The following is a 25,732-nucleotide window of genomic DNA, read 5'->3' as shown; positions in this document are numbered from 1 at the left end:
AACGGAAATGAGACAGAACAATTAAGCTATCTGCTCCTTAATGTCCAGGGTGTCAACACTAATCCAAAGCTTAATCTCTTCATTAAACTGTGGAAAGGGACGTCAAGGAATCGATGTGGCTCCAGCTTTAAGGATTACGGGATGTTTGTCACAATGTATTACGGCTTTTGATCAGAATCTCTGACTAACTAATTCCTCTAAAAGGAAGCACAATACTTTATATGAGTTATTACATGCAGTCTATCTGTCTGTCTGCAACTTTTGTCACTGCTGTGTGCATAAAAGTCCCACATTTCATAGCGAAAGTACAAAATGTTTTGAATAACCTGGTTTATGAGTGTACCACTCAGGATGTCTGCCTTTGGCTCTTTGCAGGGGGACGTCTGCCCCTGTGAGGCTTTGAGGCACTTTGGTTCATCTAAAGATGCAAATGCGCAACTAGGTGCATTGATCCAAGACCACTAGCTTTGTGTTGCATTCTTCTTTTGTGTGTGTGTGTGTGTTAATTATCCCCAATTGTATTTCCTATCAATCATTTCACAAACAAGGAGCTTAAATTCTACAGTCTGTTGCACTTTTACCCATTGTGGGCTTTGTCTGGGGGGGGGCTAGGTGCAAGGCTGATCGAGCCTGAATGCAGAGCATGTCTAAAAACGGCAATGCACCAGCAGACATTTATTTGAGCGTAATTAATATTGAAATGAAAAGCCATAGATAAGTGAGGCACATGAAATAAAATGCAAAGCAGATTTGTGTGACGAAGGTCACTTTTTAAAAGCCAGAGCGGCAAGTGTTTATCACGAATTGCAGATTTCAGCTTTTAACATACATTTGCTCAGACCAGATTATATATTTAACTCTGTCCGATTTTCCGACCTTACATCAGAACGCTGACAAGGTCACTCGTGCAATATTAATGAAACGGTGGTCCTCGTTTGATCAATCGACAGTGTTTGGTTGCATCAAGAAACATATATTCCACAAAAGAGCAACTAATCACTACTCTGCTACCACTAATGCTCTACCCTCGGGCTCTCAGTGACCCCCTTCCCACCCCTTAATGGCTGCGGAAAGGCACCATTAATGAGCAGCAAAATTTTGCTAGACGGAATGCGAAGGCATCCAGACTTGACCCTTATTCCTGCTGGTCGAGGTGAGGGTGCGAGTCCAGGCTGGATGCGTTTGAAGCTCGGAGGAACATCTCAGGAGACGCCTATTATTAGCAGGTCGGGGCTGAGATGGGTCCCTCGGCGGCTGATGGGGGGAAATATCATGATTAAGGGATGTCAAAATGCCAAATTACCAGGGAGAGACTTCTTTATTGCCACTTCCAGCACAGGAGCGGCGGAAAATGTCAGGCACGAATGCGTCGAGACTGGGGGCCGTCTCTAATTTCCAGAGCTTGTTAATATTGCAGGTTTGTAGGAAAATCTTCTGTGGGGAAATTAAACCCAGAGATGAAATCGAGCATCTCATCAAGACTGACACGTTGTTTATCATACACAATCCAGAGAGGTGAGAAGTTGTGTTGTAGTCCCGTAGATACGGCGGTCTGGATGGGATGGGGAAAAAAGCGCATCCTCACCGAAGGCCTGACGGGGTGCGCTGAGCGGCCTTCTACCCCCCGGGCGCCCCCTTTCCACTCCGCCTGCCTTCGACACGTCCGCCCCCCCATGACGCCTCCTCTTCAGTTCCTCCTCAAACCCATTAGTTGTTGTGAGTGATGTGTTTAATATCTATTTTTCGTGTGTGCCATGTTACTGCATATGAAGAAATGGAGTCACGATAGCGGCTGCAGAATTGCACCCGGGCCTTCGCGTGGGGTGGCAGCGTAAATCGTCCGCACCCACCTAGCCGCTCTCTGATTATGATGATGACAGTTAATTATTTTCCACATCCTATTTCCTCTGAGCGCCTCCCTCAGGGGCAAAGGAACTAAATTACATCTCTAACTCATTAAGGACGGGCACCCTCAATTACGGCGCTGCGAAATCCTGCTCGGGGAGCAAAAAAATGGTTTCGAAATTCGAGACCACTGTAAATCTGTCACATTTAATGACAGCCGGTTACTGAGAGTGAACTGAAATGATCTGACGTGACGGCCCGAGATAAAATCTTAATGGGGGTTCAACAGGTGGCGGGAGGGAAGCCTCGGCGCCGTGGAACAGGGGTAAATGAGCTGAGGGGGCTCGTGTTTGCGGAGGACCCTTCAATGCCAATTGCTTGGGTGATGGAGAAGGGGAGGGACCGGCCCTCTGAGACAAGGCAGCCGAAGGAGGCACCCCCCCCCCGAGCCGCTGCTCGCCTGCTCGCCGGTGATACCAAGCGTCTCTGAACTGCAGTTTTATACGCATGGAAAAGGCGCCGTGGACAGGCGGCGGGAGGGAGAACACTCGTCTTATCGCAAACACGCGCGAATATTCAACGCACAGCCCCCCCCGAGACAGCCAAGTCACGCCGTGACTGCATCTAAAGACGAGTAACCTCAGATGCCGGTCACAGAGTGGTCTGGCACCCGGTGGAACAATTAGCTGTGCCGGGCACCTCCATAAACGCCACCTTGGATTACCTTCCTCCTACCCTGTTGACAGCTTGACTGTGCTCACTTCTCATGCCTTCTTTTGATGTTACAAAATCCTTAAGCTGCTGTATTTAAAGAGCGAAATATCGCCCTGCCCCTCCCTTCAGGCGAAATAAAAAAAGCCTGGAAGTTGAGAAGAGATTCAAAGCATGTACTCCCAAGTCTGCGCCCGAACCCGGACGAGTGGGATTGTCGCGCTTTCTCAGGAATGATTATACCTTAATCCAGAGGACCTTCTGGTGAGGGCAAAGAGTGCTGTCATGGTCGATTGATGTTTTTCGTGGCTTCCTTTTTTCCCTGTGCTAAATTAATGATGTACTTTACATCTGAAATCATTTCAATAAATTGAGATTTACATTTACATTTACAGCATTTTACCAGATGCCCTTATCCAGAGCGACTTACAATCAGTAGTTACAGGGACAGTCCCCCCCTGGAGCAACTTAAGGTTAAGTGTCTTGCTCAGGGACACAATGGTAGCAAGTGGGATTTGAACCTGGGTCTTCTGGTTCATAGACGAGTGTTTTACCCCTAGGCTACTACTGCCTTTATATAAATATATATGGAATTTAGCAGACACCCTTATTGACAAGAGATAGGGACAGTCCCCCCTGGAGACACTCAGCGTTAAGTGTCTTGCTCAGGGACACAATGGTAGTAAGTGGGGTTTGAACCTCTGGCTTTGTTGTCTCCTGGTTCCTAGGCGAGTGTCTTACAGCCTCCTAGAGTGACTTATCATCCAGGCTTAGGACCAAAAAAGCAACAAACAGCTCCAAGTTTGTGAGAGGAGCAGCTCGCCTGGGACTCTTGAAGACAGGGAAGTTCCACCACCTGGGAGGTGGTCCCGAAAGTGCCACTGAGGTTCCCTTGAGCATGGTAATGTCCTGTCATGGCTGTCCACTGTTAAATGCAAAGGACACATTTCGTTGTGTGCTGTGCAACTTTCACTTCACAAACCGCAGGCCAGTCTAGACTGTCGTGAGTAGGGCTGGATAATGGCAGGCTACATTGCATGGAGGAGTGAAGCGGTCTGGATGGAGCAAAAAGCCTTTATAACGGGGGCCCTGGAGTAAAAGCTGAACTAATCTCACACGACTGTATCACAGTTGCTGTGTAGAAGCTGCATTCCTTAGTTTCAGGCCGACAGGTACAAATGAGTATCGTGTTCATCTCGCGGCCTTTGAAGTCGTGCCAAAGTCACCCAAGAGTTCTTTTGGCAACACATAAAGACGGGGGGGAGCAGTGCTCTGAAACCTGCCCGAGCTCAATTTCACGCGCTCCATCACCATCACGGCAGAACAGGTCGACCTGACGGGGCGAGGGGGGGCTTGGAGTGACACTTGAATTAAAGTGCCACGGCGCACCCAAGCTGGCAATTTCATATTCCCGTGTTGAACCCGGCAGCAGCCTTATTTGGGCATGCTGAAGTCCCATCAGAACCATCCACAGGCTATTTATGAGCACATGCTACATGCCCTGTAGCTTTCACCTCGCAAAGTCTCGCCACGCCTTCAGCTTCCCACTACCGATTCATTCAGAGCTCTGATTTTTGTCTGGGTCTCCTTTGCCCCATGCTATTGATTAGAGTTCCAGTGCGAGACGCTCGGCAAGGTGGGAGGTTTTGTTTAGCTGCCCTTTTCCTATTTTTATTTTTCCTCTGTTCTGCTGCGTTCTCCCGTCATGTGACAGCCCATCTATCACTGCCGTCTGGACTGCAGAGATGAGAAGCAGAGGGACGATATGGCCGATAATAAGGACATTAAATATCTCCCTCTGTCAGTAGCTGTGGCAAGACAGTGACCTTGTTAGATAGCGCTGGGGGTTGCAGGCTTCATCTGTCTGAAACAGGCTGAGCTGAATGCCATTTGATCAAAAGAGGATCCACGCATGGGAACTCAAGCCCTCAATTTTATATGCTTGAATTCAAATCTCTGCACAGATTTACAGCTCATCAGAAGAAGACGTGGGCAAAACTGAAATGGGGTGGGCATCGGAGATGCCATTAAAAACAATACGAATACAATATGAAAATATGGCAGTATTATTAATTACCACTGAGGTAACAAACAACAAACCCAAACTCTTAGTTGCAAAGGGATATTACATTATTCACTGTCATTCAAGGAAGCACCACTAGATGGGGACAAAAAATAAAAGGAGCTGTCAGGTGTTCAAAGGTAGCTTAGTAAGTTTGTAGTCCTCCTTCTGGACTATTCTATTCTACATCAAATGGAAGGGATAATAAAGTGTGCACATTATGCATCTAATAAAAAAAGTTATTCATACAAGTACACTGCCAATCCGCAAACCTGAAACAGCATCTGACTTCTCAGCCACACCACCGTTCGTGCCAATTATGAGTCTTATCCCTAAATGAACCTCATGTACTGTGGTGAGCCCACGAGTTATGTAATCTGAATGAGTCAATACGCTAACATGCGTAAACTAACAGCTCTCCTCTGAACCAGCCAGGACATGATGCGGTGATTTTATGCAAACCGGGTACCAGCATCGAGCAAAAAAAAAAAAAAAGGTGAGACTTTGAGAATCACACCAACTGCAGGAAACATGCATTTTTCATAGATAGCACTTGTCCACCTTGAGCAGCTTCTCATCCTCTCTCTTTTTCCAACTTCCCCCTTTGACACCACATTACGTAACTCTTTTTTTCACACAGGGGATTGAGGAGGACTCAGGAGGGAGCAAAAGCTGGTGTTTTAAAGAGTCCTGTCTCCCGCCATCACCTGGCTGAGGCATATCTCCATGGCTCAGTGGAGTGTAAATGGATGACAGTTTGAGTCCAAAACGGAGCCTGTTTAGCCGCATGGTTGACACCAAAAAGCCTGAAAGTGTTTTTTTACATTCTTAAAAAACCATGTAAAGAACTAACCCATTTTCATCCCCAAATCCATCGGATCAAATTTAATCTTTCCTTCACAATTCTTCTGCTAGTCAAAATCCTGCATAATGCGTGCTAACATTTAACAGAATAAAGGGCCAAAAATGTCCGGAAAAGATTCTGCTATTCTGGCATAGTGTCAGATGCAGAATTTGGCCGAAGCCCATAGACAGAAGTAGAAAAAAAAACAAAAAACAATAAGAGACCCATTCCATTCCAAAATTCCTTTTCATTTCCCCCCCATTACCAAAGTCTTTTCTGATTTTATGGTGTGCCGAGCAAGAGAATTGGGTCAACAATGCAAATTAAATATTAGAGCAGGTGTCCTACTTAGGATGCACAATAACAAATCACTTGCGAATATTTTGCCAACTCCCATGGGAGTCAACAACTCTCACATTAATCTGATCTCATTGGACCGTGTGCTGGCTTCGGCGCTGTCGGTGAGCTGGATCCATGAAATATGATTAGGGGAACACCACTTAGAAACGTATAATCGTAGGGTGCTCTGGCACTCAGAAAAGCGATAGTCGTCAAGCGCTCCCAATTTAGCGGCTATGGCGCCAGTTCAGGGGCTGTGATGCCGCCTACAAACGCTTGTACTGAACACAACCGCAGTAATCATGGAACAGTGGTCTTTACGGTATAACCGTGATGGAAGTTAAACCATGTTAACTTACGTAAGGAGTGCCACTCGTCCTGGCGGATGGTCTTTGTTATGTTGTAGGAGAGATTCTTGGGTATTGTGGCTGAGGAGTAGTGGTACTTGATGTACGAACATCTTGCAATGGCACCTGCAAAAAAGGGAAAAGAGAAAAATTAATAATCTGTATACTACATAAAACATAATTTTTTACAAAAATGTGATTGGCAATTCTATAGAGTCCAGAAGGATAATTCAAACAAACAAACAAACAAACAAACAAACAAACAAAATGGATGTGCATCAAAAAGAGACTGACTATTGAGACTAACTGGAAATAGTTCAAATGATATATATAGTACAGGCCAAACGTTTGGACACACCTTCTCATTCAATGTGTACATAACACCAAATGTGTTCATTCATAGTTTTGATGCCTTCAGTGAGAATCTACCAACGTAAATGGTCATGAGAATAAAGAAAACACATTGAATGTGTGTCCAAACTTTTGGCCTGTACGGAATATATCATTTATTCTAACTCTGTTACTATGATTGTCTGATTTAATGTCTACATATACTGTGCAATATGATTTTTTTTTAAATAATAGATTAACAGAAACTGCATATAAATCAATTGCAACAAAAATTATTGGAACTATTACATTTCTCACACATATCATTATATTGTTGAGAATATTCTGTAAAAATATTCCTGCCAGGCAACATATCAATGCAAAGCAAAGCAAAATCAGCGCTTTGGTTCATTAATATGCATTTCAAGTTATATGTGGTCTCAGGTGTGTGGTTGCCGGTTATTTTACCACGCCTTGGCTACACCAGCCACATTTTAGTAGCAGAATTGCTTCATACCGAGGCTCATAAACAACAGTGGTGGGGCGCATGCAGTAGACTGATTCGAGTATGCCCGCGCATCTCAACGCTCATTTCAACACACGAGGTGCACAGAGTCCCATTAGCCGATCACAAGCCGCCCTCCGTCCTCGCTAGATCAGCCCGAGGACTTCCACTCGACTGCATCGCCTGTACTTGTTATGTTGGTGTCCATCTGTTCCCCAGCTGCCTGCCGCAGCATTATGGAGTATGGAGATAACCTCACACTGGCTTCTGTTTGGCTTTTCGAAGACTTCCTGCGAAGAAAAAAAATCAGCGGAGCCCCAGCGGAATTTCTCGTGGAAGGCCGAAAAGCTCCTGGGCTGTCTGTTCAATCGCAGAGATTTCTGAACATACCATACCGCGTTTCCGTCCGTGTTCGTCTGTCTGCCTGCGGGAAATGGCCATTCCGGAGTCCTACATGCTATTATCCTGTAATGAGGAAGGCCGACATCCAGCCCATCTCTTTTCGAGTCATTATGCGTGAGAATCGCTCGGCGGGGAGCCCAAGAAGATTTGCGCCTGGCAAATGTGAGGACAGAGATTCGCACCCCCTGCCCAATCAGCGCCACGATGCGCTCTCCTCCACCGTGGCCCTGGGAATGCGGCCACTGGCGGGGGTAATTACATGTTCGTCAAAAGACCCTGCCAGCAGTCTGAGCCATGCGAATGTTTCGTTTCGGTACGACGCGGTGCCATGCGGCCGACCGCGATGCAGCATTAGTCCGGAAACGGAAGAATTGCTCACCTAAGCTATTCCAGCAGACCTTCATTCATCCACCCATAAAGAAAACCCACAGTTAATACACGGGCCGACTGGTTCATCTATGGCCGGAGTATTATGGATAGGACAATAAGTTGATATGGCAACGTATTTATGGCGACGCTGCCTCTGCATTATTGATGCACCGGTGTCCAGTAACGGCATTAGTGTAATTAGTGCTTTGTGAGGATAACAAGTGTCGTCTTTTCTGAATGTGTTCATGTTTTTGGTGAAGAAATAATCTGAAATTATGAACTCAGATGAAAAGAACGACATCCATAACCGCCGTTTACCAAGATAGACTTGTTTCAGAATAAAGCATCGGCAATAGATTCTGATGTATTGAGCCCAGGGACAAACCAACAGAGAAAACGATCTGGCGTCTCAGGAAACCCCACCACAACTATCCCGTCGCTCCGGTCCCCATGCAAGGCAGCTCTACTCTGGTCCTGCTCGAACCTCTCCCATTACACTGGCCGGGGTAAAATGGATCGCCTCTGGACGCTGCCGTCCCCCCGGCGGCACGGGACCCAGTGTAAACGGGCCGATCAGTCTCCCGGCGTCGATATGGATTTTTCCTGATGGCCAGCAACGGCCTCCGGGATGTGAGGGGATTTCAGGGCAACCGGCAACATCTCGAGGAGCTGGAGAGGACGGTTTATACAGTGTTTAAAAATGCTACGGCTGACCTGTAATGTCCAAAGATGCCAAGAGTGATTAGTGGGGGGGGGGGTGGGGGTGGGGGGGGGGGTGGAGAGGGTTTGCTAATGTCTCTCCCACAGTTTTTCCAGAGCATTACTTGAAACAAGGAAGTGCTAGCAGGGGACCACCAGGGTACGAACTACACAGAAAAGTTCCACGAAATTCCACGACGAACCCCAAAATGATGCTGTTAACTCAACCAGGCCAGGTCAACTCTTACCTTAACGCCCAACCACCACCACCCTCAAGCATGCATTATATAAGCTATAATCTGAGTTAATGACAATAGGATCACTTAACATATTTAAAGGGATAATATACACATTTACACAACTCGTACGAATCAATCAGCATTAAACCTAACCATTTTTAACAGAGATCACAACCCAGAAATAGATTGGGAAATATCAAATAAATATGAAGATGCTGTAGCGCAGCATCTCATGAGTTATTTAAATTACCATGGCTTGCGAAGGCAATTCTGAATTATTTGTGTGTGATAGGGAGAAAGTGCCGGAGCTGTAGAGCTGAGCCAAGCCCAGCCTGAATCTACCCCTTGTTTAGCTGCAGCTTGAGAGCGAGCAGTTTTCATATTTCATTTAACCTTTCTTTTGAAGGGTGGATTCAATGCTTGCTCCTTCCTTATCACAAGGGCATTTTCAGCTCTTTCTTCCTTTTTTTTTAAGGATTAAGAACAGTGATTTTCCACAGTCGGACTGAAGCTCTGGCAAATACATTTATCGTATATTTTTTCTATATATATTCTTAATTTTTGTTGGTTTTCCTCTCTATATGCACTTATGATAGCCGAATAAACATTTTTGGTAGCTAGGAAATCTCTCTAAATGAGAGAATGTTAGCAATGATCAATATTATTGACAGTGGTGCCAAATAACATCACCACACTTGAGTCATGTTTCAAAGACATCAAGAACAATAGCCGGATTTATGCTTTAGCCTGGTATTGATCATGCCGCCTGTTGATCCATGAAGATGTCTCAATACATGCCTGCTGGATTGATTCTTCTGGAGAAAAGTCTGAACTCGGAGCACTTGCTCCCAAGCCATGCCGTAACCGTACGCATGATCTGATAAGCCAACCTGGAATAACATTAACCCTACACCTGTCTCAGCCGCATTGCCGACGTTAATCCTCGAGCAGAAACGGGGTTATCAGATCATCCGTAACCATAGAGCTCAAGGTCAAGGCTGATCAGAGATAAGAACGCTTGAGCTCGGCCTCCGTTTCCCAGCGAGGGGGAAGAATTCCCAATGTCTTCATTCCCAGGAACCTTCTAAAGCAACTCGTGCACGGGAGCGTGTACAAGCTGAAACTCGAGCCTTATAATCCATCCTACTGCTCAAAATAATTAAAGTGCCTTCAATGAATGACAGGAAAACACGTTAATGAATCGGTCACCATTTGAAAATAAAGGGCGCTGGTTTCAAATGTTTTAAGTGGTACCATCCACGTGCATAATTTATGTGATTTATATAGGTGATACATACACTAGAACATCCAGAACACCCAACTAAAGGGGCCAACAAGTGCTAAACAGCTCTGGGAACTCCTTCATTTCAGGTGACGACCTCTTTGATGCCTTCAGTGAGAATCTACCAACGTAAATGGTCATGAAAATGAAGAACACCTTTCTGTTGGGGCGGTGGTGGCTTCTCGCAAGGTTGCCGGTTTGAATCCCGTACCATTGAGGTCCCCTTGAACAAAGTATCGTCCTGTCACGGCGCCCGTCACTGCTCACCAGTTTTGTTGTGTGCAGTAGGTCACTGTCATGAAATTCCTTCTTGTAGTAAAGTTTAATAGCGTTCCCATGATTTCCACTGGTACTATGCCGTACCGTCTACCTTCTCGGTCGTCCTGAAACACGGACAAACACGGATGATGGGTGGTCGGGAAAAATGGCGGCAAAATCCCAACAAACGTCGACAATTACAACCAAAAGGGGAACGTGGGAGCGTGGCAGAAGGAGCCCGTTTGCGACCAGCGTCTTCCCGCCAAGCTCGTGCTGAGAGACAATACACACACTGGCAAAACGCTGATGAGGAGAGTCTGCAAACTCGAGGACAGACGTCACATAAACACACGTTCGGAGCCTCAGATTACGCCTCGGGTACAGGGACGTGCGTTCCCCACATCAGCTGCTTCGCCCTCATTCCCTTTCCAAACATTTGTCGCGGGATGAGCAATTACGCATTTGCAGCAAAACAAAGTCACTTTGTCAGGGTCACCAGAGGCGGGGGGTGAGACAAACAACAGCGCGTCTCCTTCCTCCGGCGCGTCCCCTCCCAGCTGCCGCATTGTCAGCAAGGGCACTACTTCTCTCCCCTTTTCCGTGCTTGTCTCATAATCCAGATAACAGATTATCGACTCTTGACCTATTGACTGGGACTGATTAATATTGCATGAATCCTCTGGCTGAATCATATTGGCCTTTCCGTCCCCCTAGACCTGCACATCGAAGACAGAAATGCCACGTAACGCGAGGTACGAGGGAAAAAGGAGAAAAGAACGGATGATGGGGAAAAAAAAGATGGACGCAGGACGTTCCTTCATCCGAAAAGCACCACTTGCCTGATGCCTGCTCACCTTGGTAGTGGGACACACACACACACACAGAAAATGATTAAATAAACACTAAATAAATCTGAATTCTTTACGCTGATGTAGTTTTGTGCGGTAGGTCTGGAGAGGGTAGTCATCTGGTCGCGGGGAAGCGATGATACTTTCGATTTCCCTGCACATCAATCACACCACCACCACCACCAGCACCCCACCCCCACCTTCTGCCTGGGGAGCCGCCGCACCCGTAATGTGCTTCAGCTGGCTGCCGGCCTGACGCATCTGAAGATGTATGATGGACTCAGACGTGCATCGGGGGGATTCATTAGAGTAAAAGCGCTGACCTCACCTTCGTCGGGTATCTGATAATGTGAGGTAGCCAGAGAGACAGACATTCCTTTAATGAAGTATTCCTTGGGATATTACTGCATGAGTTCGGGCTGAAATTGTACTGTAGTGACATTTGTAGTACATTTACATCAAATAATTTTTTTAATTAATCAAAGTTTTTCTGTCCGCCAAATATAACAAGATTTCCTAAATGTACATAATGAAATAGAATGTATACAGTGCCACAACTGGACATCCTTTCTTAAATATCTTGTGCTGTAAATAGTTCTGTTAGTGGAAGATACACTGAAACAAAAGTTGTGTATTGCTGTAGTGGGAAAAAAGGAAAGAAACACTGAACCAAAGTTTGGGAACCCCAATAAATTAGAAGTCTCATGTAGTCTTGGGTGCTAGTAGCCTTGTGGGCAACACACTCGCCTGTGAGCCAGGAGACCCAGGTTCAAATCCAATTTACTACCATTGTGTCCCTGAGCAAGACACTTGTCTCCAGGGGGGGACTGTCCCTGTAACTAATGATTGTAAGTCGCTCTGGATAAGGGCGTCTGATAAGTGCTGTAAATGTTTCATTTTACTAAAACAATTTCCGAGGGTTCCGGACCTTAATGTGCTTGTTTAGTTATTCACAATCATCATTGTTGATGCAGATTTCGATGCTGTGGAAATTGTTCATAAAATCTAAATGCCTCCCAAGAATTCAGATAAATAAATGAACTGATTTTCCAATGGGAATGTTGGAAGGCGAATTGCGAAGCCCAGCCATGCCAAGTAAACTTTCTGAAAGACCTGCTCCTTGGATTGCTATAAAGACAACAACAAAAAAAAACTACAAATGACCTTTAGGAAGACTTTGGAGGCCAGTACACTGCGCCTATCAAAGATAGGCGTGGACTATATCACGTGTAGCAGCCAGAAACCCAGGAAACCTTTTATTGGTTTCTAAGCAAAGGACGAAAGGTCCAGCAACAACATAAAGATTTAAATCAAATTCAACCTCAAGAGGCCCAAGCTTGAAGGTTTTTCCATGGTCCTCATAATCCCCAACAGCACTGAACATCACAATAAGAAGCCTTTTGCAAGGACAAATGGCTTGAAAGACTCTTTGTTTGTTAAAAATGATTACAAAATGTGGCATTTTTCAGTTCATCTTCTGCTCATATTACTCACAATAACAAACATATCAAGCAAGTGTCCAACTGTCAATAAAGTCCTGTCCACACAACGGGACATTTTTCTCTAAAATGTGAACATTTCTATCCACTCAGAAATGGCGTTTTGGGGGAAATTCTGAGATGATTATTATGTGACTTCCCTGCGGGTGGGGTGGTGGATTGGGAGCCATGACAGTGTCAGACAGCCTCATAAAGCAGCTACAAGAAATCCTCTCTACGGTGCACGTAAATGCCAAACAAGGTGGGAACAAGGGGGCTACAGCGCCACTCACAGGTGTGGAGGGGGAGTCAACACAGGCCGTTCTATACATCTCTGTGTGGATGGCAACATCTCAGGAGAAGTCAAGATGCTCTGAATGGCCATTTCCCTCTTTTCATTCAGAGGAATACATTCAAGCAACAGACTTATGTGGCAGCAGGCAAAATGCATTATGGGAAAAGGGTGGCCCGTAGGAGACCGCTGACCCTCTGTCTAAACGGTTAAGTGTAAATGTGCCACTAGATGTTCACTGTCCTCTACAATTTAGATGAGCAAGCTGATGAAAAAGGAGGGACTCCTTAAGGACATCCGAGTCATGGTGAGCGCTTGAGGACTTCTTGAACTCTAACCCCCGCCTCCCATGGGGGGGGGTCACAGATGATTATCACTGACTGAGGAGGAGCGTCGAACCTTCTTCACTCATGCAAACCATGTGGCCCAGCTGATATTTGACACAGCGTCGGTAAAGCAGCTATTAATCAGAGGCGCCGGAGTCATTTTATTACCTCGTTTGCGCAGTAATTTGCTTTGAATTGCGTCTCGGTCCGCTCTGCATAAACTACAACCCGATGTGACAGGGCTCTGAGTGGCGCTGGAGAATTTCCCTCCTTATATTATGGCAGAAAATATTTAATTGGATGTGAATCCATCAAGATTGTTTATTGATTTGGGCAGAGCTATTCTCCAAGAGAATGACGAAGTGGGCGAAAAGACGAAAAAAAAACTAACGAAATAAAAGCTGAATAATCATCTGTCGCTTTATTCATGTATTTTTCTCCTTTTCCAGCCTGGAGCGGACAAAGTGCTGGTAAATAATGCCCCGTGATTCACGCTTGCATTCTGATGCAATAATAATGCGTATGAATAATAATAATAACAATTTTAAAAACTGCCCTCTTGGCTGGGCCGATGTCTTGGAAAATGGCGTTTTTGTCATGAAGAAGGGCGGCGCCACGCTCCTCATCACCCGGGATTAGCGCGTTCCCGGCGTATTTGTTGCGGGGCTGCTTTGTGGTGCCAGATGGCCGGTCTGGCGCGGTTCGTGGCCTGGCCTCGTTATTCCGTGACCCATTTTGGCCCCCCGCGCTCGTTCTCCCGCAAACCGCCCGAGTCAGGCCGGATTAATTGCTTGAAACACGGCGAGTTGACCTACGGCGATGCGTGGCGACGGATGGAGAGGCACGGCGGCCACGCGGCGTTCGCCGGCCCAGCTGGTGCGTTACACGCTCGCGCAGCAGCGGAATAGCAATGTCATGTCTGACGGGGGTGGCATTAAGGCCGCCGCCTGCGTCCTTTCTGTGCCCAAACACCAAAAACCCATTTTAACAGATAACAGAAATATGAAATATTGATGTTCTTAGCGCTTCTTCTCGCGCACTCTGCCAGGATCTGTAATTTCACAAATAAACTGGCACATAAGGTGATCAATTTAGAAGATGATTGGAATTTCACTTGCAAGGACAAAAACCAGAGAGAACTGGACAGAGAGGTTCCCCACGGAGCCGGATTTGTTCTAGTTCCCAGGGCTTTCAGCGAATATTACATCCCATGCAGACAACGTGAAAGAAAGACCACAGCCACGTTGGAAGACTTGAGAAAAACTGAGATTGAGAAAATGCAGGACGTTGTCTTTACATTTTACACTTACATTTACATTTACAGCATCTATCAGACGCCCTTATCCAGAGTGACTTACAATCAGTAGTTACAGGGACAGTCCCCCCCTGGAGACACTCAGGGTTAAGTGTCTTGCTCAGGGACACAATGGTAGTAAGTGGGATTTGAACCCAGGTCTTCTGGTTTCCACTAGGCTACTACCACCCATCCAACCACTTTCCAAACCCACTTCAAGATCAGGGTCACATCAAGCATGGCCACCTATACTTCTCCTATACTAAAATAATCCGTTAAGGTAACATTGGGGCAGTGGCGGCCTAGCGGTTAAGGAAGCGTAATCAGAAGGCTGCCGGTTCGATTCCTGAGCTGCCACGGTGCCACTGAGGGGCCACTGAGCAAAGTACCGTCCCCACACACTGCTCCCCGGGCGCCTGTCATGGCTGCCCACTGCTCACTAAGGGTCATGGGTTAAATGCAGAGGACAAAATTTGTTGTGTCACTGTATGCTGTGCTGCTGTGTATCACAATGACAATCACTTTATCATTTTATCAAATTGTACTTTCCACTGTTCATGTCATAAGGGAGATAAATCGTAGCTGAAAATGACTATTAATGAATTGAACTTTATCAGCAACAATTAGCCTCAGGCTCAGAGGGATGCTGTGCTGTGTTCATTAATGCAAGCCTGTCACTTTAAGAGCTTCACCAGAATTAGAATCAGAAAAGCCTTTCGCAATGAAACCAGTCGCACTGATCAAACAAACACAAAATCTGGCCAATTTCAGGCTAGTTCAGGCATCTGGTGCATCAGCTAATCTGGGACTCTTATTCATTTTGTAATATTATTCAAACACATTTAATGTTTAATGGAAAACGGGGACACTTCAAAATTACATCTGACAATACTTGACTGGAGGAGTAATGGAATCATGGAGGCACCCTAGATGTACTTTCAAACATACATTTCCCTTTAAATGTGACATCCAGCATCCAGCAGCCTGCATCATATGGCTAAAGACAAGTTGATCAATTCAGTTCAGGTTCGACCCACCGCTCAGGTCTGTCTTATTTTCTTATTTAGAATAATAGCGGCTTTCATTCCAAATTCACAGCTCCCGTCAGGACAGCGCGGATTTCCCTCTGCAGCAACCTGTCAGACCAAGCTCATTAGGCTATTCTCATGGAGAAAAGAGATTCCCATGAATCACAATGTTGAAGCACAGATGCTTCAAAATTACGGGGACGGGACGAATAAATCAGACACGGCATGTGGTCCTTTCCGCTTGGGGTCTCCGGTTGGGCCTCGCGAACACAAAAAAAAAACAACCCTAAATCAAGTCATAGTGAGAGACACACCCACCATCATCCATCTGCCTCCATGTCAGAATGTCAAATGATCCTCACTATTCTGAACATTCTGTCCTGTCTGTCTTTTTCATTTGTTCATCGGCACCACCACATTCTAAACTCCAAACTAATGATGTTTTTATGTCTATTTACTTTTTTGTTCATTTTGTTCACCATGAGCGTCTGCAGGGTGTTTCATTTTGGAACGGAGAGCCTACAGAGCTCAGGGCTCTCATTCATCCTACGTTATGCATATTTGAATTTATTCTACAATCAGCAATCTTAATGATGTGTTTTTTAGACCAGATATAGACCAGTTCTGAAATCAGCCAGTGAAGCTGCAAGTTAAGATAAGTGATAAGTGAAGTGATTGTCACTTGTGATACACAGCAGCACAGCACATGGTGCACACAGTGAAATTTGTCCTCTGCATTTAACCCATCACCCTGAGTGAGCAGTGGGCAGCCATGACAGGCGCCCGGGGAGCAGTGTGTGGGGACGGTGCTTTGCTCAGAGGCACCTCAGTGGCACCTTGGCGATTTGGGATTTGAACCGGCAACCTTCTGATTACGGGGCTAGGCCACCACTGCCCTAATTTACATTCATGTATAATATCCCTGTATTCTCTATGCAGGATTATCTCAAATAAAGAGTCATTCAAATAAGCAACTGGTGCCTGGGCCCAGAAAGCTGTCTCTGTTTTCATCCTCCCAGCACGAGGCGGTTTCGACAGTACAACATCCATGACCCCTAGTCGTATCAGTGCTCCTCTTTGATTTTGGTTAACCGAAAACCTCAGTGTGGTTTCCAGTAAGTCTCCAGGCCTCAGACTTGATGGCATGAGGCAGCTTACTGTCACTGCGGTAAATGGTCGGTTGTTGAAATACACACAGGGACCTGGTCGCTGTACAGAGTTTGCAAATGAGGGGACTGAAATCGGATTGGCTCTGAGCACAAACGGCACACAAACTGGTTGCAGTAATAATAAATGAGGTGATAAATTAGAAACATGGTCATCTAATCACAGCCATAATGTAGTTCTAATTAATATTCACATGCATTTACAATGTCTAATATGGTGTTTAAATGTTTTTTTGATTAGTCAAACCTCTTTTGGACCTGTTTAAATATATATTACACAGTATGTGTGTGTTTAAGTACAGTGCATCCGGAAAGTATTCCCAGTACATCACTTTTTGTATATTACAGCCTTATTCCAAAATGGATTTAATTCATTTTCCCCCAGAATTCTACACACAACACCCCATAATCACAAACTGAAAGGAGTTTACTTGAGGTTTTAGCACAAAAAAAAAACTGAGAAAGCATATGTACAAGTGTTCCATCACCTTGTACTTATGAACTGCACTAGTTTTCTCTTATTTATTCATTATCATTTAAATTATTTAGCTTTCATACTTTAAATTCAAATCAAATAAACAAAATTTTGTCACGTACACAGTCATACACAGTTTGATATGCGGTGAAATGCTTTTAATATTGACGTTGACTAAATATTCCCAATGACAAAAGCCATACTGCTATAACCTGGAATCGGATGCCTGTAAATGTACAAATCCACACTAAGCTCTGGGCCAACTGGCCCCATTCCCGAAACAAACAGGGACCTGAAAGGCATCAGCAGCCAATCTATAGGCTAAACGTCTCATTGATCAAAGGTTTGTGTTCGAAAGCGTAAGCCACCTACAACACGGTGGCTGCCGAGCCGCTTGTCAAGGTGGGTATGAGGAGAAACGCTTTACCTTTCATTCCCCACCCCGCCCCCCTTCCACCCTCCGTCTCTCCAGTCCCGGAGGAGGGCCTTTAATTGAAGCCCTGCCTCTCTGAAGTACTGATAACAGATTGATTACGCAGTTGTGTGCCGTGATAAATGTCCTTCGCCACCCTGCCAAAGCCCTGTTGGAGGACAGGGTGGTGAATAAGACAGTAGGACTACTAAGGACTTCAGGAACCCATATCAAAATTACAATATTAGACAAAAAAAGTAGTGTGAAAAGTATTTACTTGATCACTATACTTGAAACCAATGCAGAAAATATATGAATTACAATTGGCCCTATTATCCTAAGATGTCTTAATTATGTCTTCAAGATTTGCAGAAATAAACCAATAAAAGTAAGAAAAAGATGTGATTCTTGGTGAGGACAGTGAAAGTTGAAAATGGAAGCAGCCCCATCCCACCCCACCCCCGTCTCCTGATTCTCGTTTCCATTCCAGCTATATCACACCTCGCAACCAAGGGCTTTCTGCGTTGGTGACGTCACGATCTCAGTGAAAGTCGAGCCTTCCTGACTCACGGCTGTGAAAAGTCGATGGTAAGCTGCGAGGCTACTGGTGTTCGTGATGTTCGAGTGTGGAACACTACACGGGGGGATTAAGACAGGCTGCATGAAATAGAAAAAAGCATCGCTTTCATCCTTGTGGGCTGCAGAAATGCTTTGTGATTAGGTGGCACAGCCACTCATCCAAACAAATTGGAGAGATAATGTCTTACTTTTTCTGTATTTAAAAAAAAAAAAAAAATTTATGAGAATGTCAAACCTGGCCGTTAGGTACATGGAACCTTTACCTCCTGAAAGGCTGGGAAGCGGCACAATGAAACCACCACGATATTGTCAAAGCCCTGGTCAGGAAAGTCCAGAGTCAACACGATCCAAAGAATTCCAATAACAGCAGCGATAATTGGTTCACTGCCTTTCCTCACAAGGCAATTCAACACTCACCCTCCATGCCCTCAAGCGCCACTGCTTTTCCTGCTGATGCTGCTCCTGTTAGACAAGACATAACTCCCCTCGCCCCCCCGATCCATTTTGCTGCGGCCATTTCATCAGCATGCGGCGCTTCATTGTTTCACGGGGGGGGGCATGCAAATCGATGTGGTAATATAGTGGTGTCTGAGAGCAGTGCTGAGAGTGGCGCCAAAAAAGAGAGCAGGCCCTCCCTTCTGCCCGTTCCAGGGTGTCGCGGCCAAACAGGGTCCCTCTGCGGGACGGTGTATGTTGTTTTCATTTGCGGTTGTGCTGAAAATGAAAAAAATTTTTATGACTAATTGTTAAAAAAATAGCAAAAATAAATGGGAGACTGGCAACAGATCTAATCTAAATCCACGTTTTTGATGAAACTTGAATAGATTATAGGAGTCCTTATTTCGGTGTTTTGTGGCTCTGCTCTCACCTTAAAAGTCCTGTGGAAAATAAAGATGCAAAGTGGGAAACGGCATCGCGTCTCAGGATCCAACAGATTTCACACACATACAGCATTCAGCTTGCTCGTGGCACGCAAAGAACCTGTGTAACACGATATGTAAATCTGCATTAGGACGTTGCATAAATCCGGAGGCCCTTTAATCCCACTTCGTACAAGATTAGCCAAATTAGCCAAATGGATGGTTGGCTCTTCCAATCTGGGCCGGCGTTTAAAATTCAGGCATGGGTTTCTAATTGAACAATTAGAGCTTTTGGCAGGAGCCGAGCGGAAGAAACTGCAGCACTCTGCTTCGAGTTGAAGAACGCCTGCATTAGAGATTTGAATAAGAGACTTAAAACCTTCCCTCCATCTCCTGTTTCTATTAAATCTCCCAGCAGCCCCCTCTCTGCTCTAGGGGATGGCAGCTCCTCCTTCCACGCTCGGGCCGGGGTTGGCTTTCTGCCGAAGAGCACAGACCGGTGCCTGCATCGAGCTCATCAGTCGTTATTAAGATTCGGGAAAGAGAAGGAGGAAGTTTGAGTGATGCAAATGAAGAGAGTGGCTGGAGGCATTAATCAGGTTTCAACCGGCATCGCAAGGCTCTTTCAAAATCTCCCCGCGCCTCAGAATGATGGTATATTCCACACGCAAGACCCTTCGCAGCGTAGCCACAGGCGGAATTAAAGGAATCTCAGCTGGGCAGACGTTCTTGTTCAGAACCGGTGCCAATCCTCGTTCTCACCCCCACGATCAATGTTGATTCCGACGGGTACAGAGGCATTTTGATTGGACTCGGCCCGTTCAAGCCTGAAAAATCAATTCCATCAATTTGGCGAAATAACCCTCCGCTTCCCAGACTCCTGGGAGCGAGCCAGACCTGAATAGCCACGCCGGGATAGTTTGGGCTCCCAATGCACAGTCACAGCAGGCGATGGGGATCTCTAGTTTCAACCCTCATTATCCAACGTGCATTTAGGTCAGACCTTTGATGAGATCTGGGTTTGGACCGTTTGATTAGATAACGGGGAGCCATGCCAGGCACATGTGTCACTGTCATGTGGAATAGCCATTATGCCACCATGCCGAACAGGTTCATGACGGGAAAAGGGGCCAGGGAAGGTGAGTCAAGATTCAGTTTTTTTTTATTCCACGAGCACTTAGACTGGGTCCTAATTGAGACCCGTCGACCTAGAAAGAGTTTAAATGCATCGATCGCCTAAGAAATTTCCAGGGCAAGGCACCTTGGTCAGTTGCGCAATCAATCCAGGCTGCTGGCAGCCCCCAACTGTCCCTGCTCGCCTCTCAGAAAGATGGCTGGCCTCCAATCGGCTGCCTTCCCCTGCCCTGTCCACAGGCGCACAGACGTCCTCTCCTCTCGCTGTCCTCTCTCGTTGTCGGGGTCTGAGGAGACTCTGCGAGAACATTTTTTCACCTACGTGCAGCCTGGCCTTGCTGCAATCTGGACAAGTGTGTGTTTTAATTCTTTTTCCTGTCCGCACGTGACACAAATGGGGCCTATTTTAAAAATCTGCTTTATTTGTGATTCCTGGAGCATGCCTGTCCCTTAATTACAAAAAGCAGCCAATTAATCTTGTCTTCGTTATTGTCTGTGAAGAATTCATCTCTCTGGAGAAAAAGCTGATTCTCATAATAAATCTACCATACTGGGCAGAAAATACCGAAAATTTTGTAATTTTACATACACTGTGGCTCCCTGAGGCTTAAAGAATATCTATTTTTATTGTAGTTCAAAATGTGAAGCTTATTGTGATCTTGGAACATTAAAATGCAATGTGTTTAATTTTTTGTTGCTCAAAACGTGCATCACAAATGCCATATATGAGTACATACCTGCCAACCCACCTGGCCACCCCCACCAGAGCTATTGGTCAATTACTTCAATTGTTCAATTAGCGTTTCATCAAATGTCAAATGGGGTGAGTAAACAGTTGCCTGCAATATTTAGTGTTTAATGATTTGCATATGATGACTTTAAGTTGATAATAGTGCCACTAAGTTAGCATGACCAGATCTCCTATCTTCCCGATCATTTTTAGACATGTTTGGGTGCGTAAACATTTGTCACGTCAACAGCTTCCACAAGTAGAATTAACTGATTCTACTATTTTCTACTATTTACCAGCAGCACAATACCCTAGTTTTTTTCATATCATAAAAGTACAAATAATATATGCAGTATATATCCAAGTTCTCAGCAGCACATCTTGCAGGAAAAGACATTTGTGTAAGTTAGATTTTAACATTTTATTATAACTTTGCCGGCCCTAACAAATTTGGAGCCATAGGCAATGTTTTATGTGGCGCCCCCTTGCCTTGCATCGCAATAAATTCCACAGCTAGTGTAGACAGACTGAAAAGAAATGGAATAGCTTTGTCTTAAGACATTCTTTCATTTACATAAACTAATCGCAAATACAAAATACTTGAGGTCTCTCAAGTTTTGAAGACAAGATTTGTGAAAGACAAGCTTGATACATCAGACAATTCAATAAAATCTTTTAGCCTATTTGTAGAGGATGATGATTATAACGTTATAACGAAATATGATCAAGATGGCTTGTTGTGAACAGGTATTGACAGTTAACAGGCTGTAAAACTTTATGGATTTTCAAGATTTCCTTACAAGGAGCAGAAAAACGTGAAGAATTCCAGGAAGCCTTTTCATTGGTGGTTGTGTTGCATTTTACCCAGGTACAATCTTGCTATATTCTGGCTGGTGTGTAGGCCCTTTTTTTGACTGGCTGTTAATTGACAGACTCTAGGACCCAACGGAGACGCGCTTGTTTCATTGCGAGGCGCAACTGTGAGAAATCTGAGAAATCTGCACATGCACTCGGGACCAAATGGCTCTTTGAGTGTTAAAGGTTGCCGACCCCTGATCTGTACAAAATAGGCAATATGTGATTTGTGGTTTTGTGTTTCCACTTCATTTAAATACAACAATCTGAAAGAATGAACGAAATTCAGAAAACAAAAAGCTGAAAGCTTGAAAAACAGGGAGCCGTTGAGTTAAGAAATGTTCTAGGCAGGAGTGCCAAAACAGAAACAGCTTGCTGGGCCAGGACGTGACAAGGATCTTGAGCCAGTGGTCTCGAAGACACATCAAACCTGTGCCCCTCCTTGGCAAATATGCTCTACCCATACAGACACACACACACACACACACACACACACACACACAGTCAGTCACCGCAATGCTGGGGGGTGGGGAATTGCAAACTAAAAATGGCAGCAATCAAGATTGCAGGATATCTCCCTCAGGGGGGCAATTGGGATCAGTCTCAGCCAAAAATTTGGCTAAACGTTTGCCAACATTGTAATTCACAGTAGGGCGTCACGACAAGGTCAAACGACGGCAGAAGGCCAGCAGCCCCAAGCGATCCTGTTGGTTTTGGGGGACACAGTGTGTAATGAGTACATTAGCCAGAGCATTAAAACCACCTGCCTTTGATGTGTGGAATACACATGCGTGTGTGATATTACCAAAGCCATTGCTTATATATTCTCGGTTTATTTTGTCCTTTAAAAAAGGGTTTTCTGAAAAGGGGTAGGTGACGGGAAAAAAAATCTCACACCAACAACAAGCATGGTTCATTTCTACCAAGCTGCTGTTTCTTTTTAATCAATCTGTGTAAGTCCTAAGGGGGTGTTCACAAATGAACAAGCCCCACTCTTTGTACTTAGTGCTGCGCTTAGAATTGGATTAAAAACAGTGCCCATAGACTTAACGACAAAAAAAACGACTATAATAATAACAATAATTATTATTATTATTATTATTATTATTATAGAACAGTCTGGGATACAAGACTTACAAGATGAATCCAACTTCGGCAACTGCAGATAAGTAAATACCTAAAGAAAGCTGAAGAAAAGCGGAAGAAACTGTGTGTTGGACAAACGGGGAGGTTTTTTCTTTTTTATTATTATCATGCAGTGTGTTAACAAAAAAAAAAAAAAAAGCGATGCCCCTTTTAATTTAGCCACGTGGCAGTTCTGCCTTTTTGGGATGCCGCACAACAGACGCAGCTTTGTTTTGTGCGAAATTGCAAACGTTGTCTCCGCTGCGTTGCCCTATAACAAACTGGCACAGGTGCCATGAGGCTGAGGTCAAACGCAGGGTGATGGAGACGTGCAAACCGGTGCCAAAACTCTCATGGTGTAGCACTTAGCCGCGGTATAATTGACCCCCACACTGCTTCCCCGAAAGCTCAGCTGCTTGTGGATTTTTCCGACAGGCAATAAAGTTGCCCTTGTTCGGGTTTTAAGTTGTTCAAGTGCTCTCAGAAAACAGTCTGAAGTGGCACATAGTTGTTTTGTTTTTTTTTTATACTAATTTTATAAGCGCAATAAATTTTAAACCAGGAATGTTCTATGAGACAGACCAATATTTAAGCCAAACATAATTGGGGAACATAATTGGCCTAGTGGTTAAGGAAGCAGCCCCGTAATCAGAAGGTTGGCGGTTCAAATCCCGATCTGCCAAGGTGCCACTGAGGTGCCACTGAGCAAAGCACCGTCCCCACACACTGCTCCCCGGGCGCCTGTCATGACTGCCCACTGCTCACTCAGGGTGATGGGCTAAATGCAGAGGACAAATTTCACTGTGTGCACTGTGTGCTGTGCTGCTGTGTATCACGTGTGACAATCACTTCACTTTTTTTTTTTTTTTTTTTTTTAGACCTTCTGTAGCTCATGCACATTTAATTGAATTTTTTGCTGGTGACTTTATGTGGATTCATAATTAACATGCCGCTACATGACCGTAATGCTCAGGCCCGTCCATCGCACCGAGGCTTTCGTTTCACTTATTCAAATCTCAGAGTTAAAACGCTAAGTTCCGTTTGTTCCTCCTGTTAGTTCATCGGTTGTCCTGTTGACGTCCTGATGAAAAATGGGTTCCCGAGTGTCCGTGACTGCTGTCATGATCCTGGATGTCTTAATGTCCATGTCGAATATGAACTTGCTCCAGGCTTCCCAGTCCTGTTTGTGGAAGCTCCCTCGACAGAATTATTTCCTCCCAGCATTCCAGCCTGCACCATCCTTAATGAACTGATCCTGATTAAGTAACGGTTGGAAGAGGGAAGCTTCCAGGAACAGGACTGGAAAACCTTGCAACTGTCCACAATGAGGCAGATTTAGTCCAAATTGAGGTTATGTTTGATTTATGGTTTCTTTTTTGGACCCTTTATGAACCATTAAAAAATCTGTATAGAAAGAAGAGGCTCTACAGCCAATCCAGCAGCATATTACCACTGACATTTCATACATTTTGTGGTCTGTGAAGGGACGTTGCGTAACATTTTACTTCACAGCGCAAGAGGACCGATCAGAGCCACAATCCTGCTCTTGTTCCTCTCTATCCTCCCCACACGCCTAATTATTCCATCGTCCTCGTCCGCTGTGTAGTCAGTGGCATCTCGCTAAGATGCTAACAGATATTTTTCCTGATTGCGGGGGAGGAAGAAAAAAAAAGCAGAAAAGTGAAACGGCAAGAGGAATAAACATGAACGGTACTCCTGGGCCCTCGGAGTCGTTTCATGTTTTATTCCGCGAGGTGCGAATTACGTCTGATGGCTGCCTCTCTCTCCGGCACTTCGACCGGCCCCCTCAAACCGCATTAACACGATCTGGCTCCCGCGGCTCCGAGACGGAATTGAATTAGCTGGTGTGGTGCAGGAGCAGGCCCGGCCCATCACTTCGGCGGCTCGGATTAATGAAGCGGCTTCGGAGGGCCGGATGGAGTGCCGGGGCAAATGGGAGGGGCCACGGTTGAAAAGTGAAATGGTGGGGGATGGAAGTAGCTGGAAATAGCCGGACGGCATCCGCCGGTGCCAATCTGAGATCAGCCCTGCTGTGTAGGTGTCACTTTGTGAATACAGGCCTCGGTTAAAAGGTGCGGATGCTGCCGGTGCAGGAGCTGCCGCTATCGATAATTGGATCATTTCGGTTTCCGTGCTTGTTGTTTGTGTCGCTGTGCCAGTTTTCCGCTCCCCCGCTCGCTGTGCAAGGAATATTTCAATGCGCCGCGTTTTCGCGGGGATGCGCCGACATGTGACTGGTTGCTTACCAGAAATGTTCTGACAGCCGAGAATCCCAGGATGCAATTCCTGACCCTCTGATCCTGTCTAAAGAATCTGAGAAGAACTTAATATTACAGTTAAATCAGTAAGACGAGGGTAAGAACAGGTAGAAACTAGATAAAAAAACATTTTAATTATCGTACAAGTTGGAATGGAAAGAGTCGCGAACGTACAGAAACCGCTAGTGTTGGCAGGGATAATCCTACTGATCCTATCAATCCGCAAAAGGTAAATGTCACTTTCGTAAAAGACCGTCCTGTAAATGTGACAGGCCTAGACACCAGAGAGCCCACGTTTTTAGAGAATGTCTTGTCTGCTCTCGTCTTACCTAAAATGATCAGTAAATACTAATGTGGTTTAAATGGGCTCCAATGAGCTCTGAGTGAACCATGTTGAGATGCAGAAGCATCCCAGAATCAAGTGGGTTTGGTGTCCCATTATTCTGTTCTTGCCATGGGTTTTTGTAGACAACTCTTACATTCAATTCTACTGTCTGCCGTCACATAGTGCCAGTTTAAAGATAGCGTCCATCACATTAAGTTTAAATACAGTTATTGGGGCAAACTGTAAGGGGGTGAACTTTTTATTTAGATTTTTAAGGGGTGGTAGTAGCCTAGT

General features: G+C 45.2%; 1 protein-coding gene across 1 annotated transcript in view; it reads right to left on the bottom strand.

Annotated features, from left to right (window-relative positions):
* Window positions 1–25,732, bottom strand: part of tmem178bb (transmembrane protein 178Bb) — a 75,759-nt gene that overhangs the window by 35,646 nt on the left and 14,381 nt on the right. Inside the window, exon 3 of the mRNA XM_028955512.1 lies at window positions 6,161–6,274. Coding sequence (XP_028811345.1) covers window positions 6,161–6,274 — 114 coding nt within the window. The remainder of the gene's footprint in view (window positions 1–6,160; window positions 6,275–25,732) is intronic.

Source organism: Denticeps clupeoides, chromosome 15, assembly GCF_900700375.1.
Source record: "Denticeps clupeoides chromosome 15, fDenClu1.1, whole genome shotgun sequence".
Taxonomy (NCBI): domain Eukaryota; kingdom Metazoa; phylum Chordata; class Actinopteri; order Clupeiformes; family Denticipitidae; genus Denticeps; species Denticeps clupeoides.
This window is presented reverse-complemented; position numbering and strand designations above follow the sequence as displayed.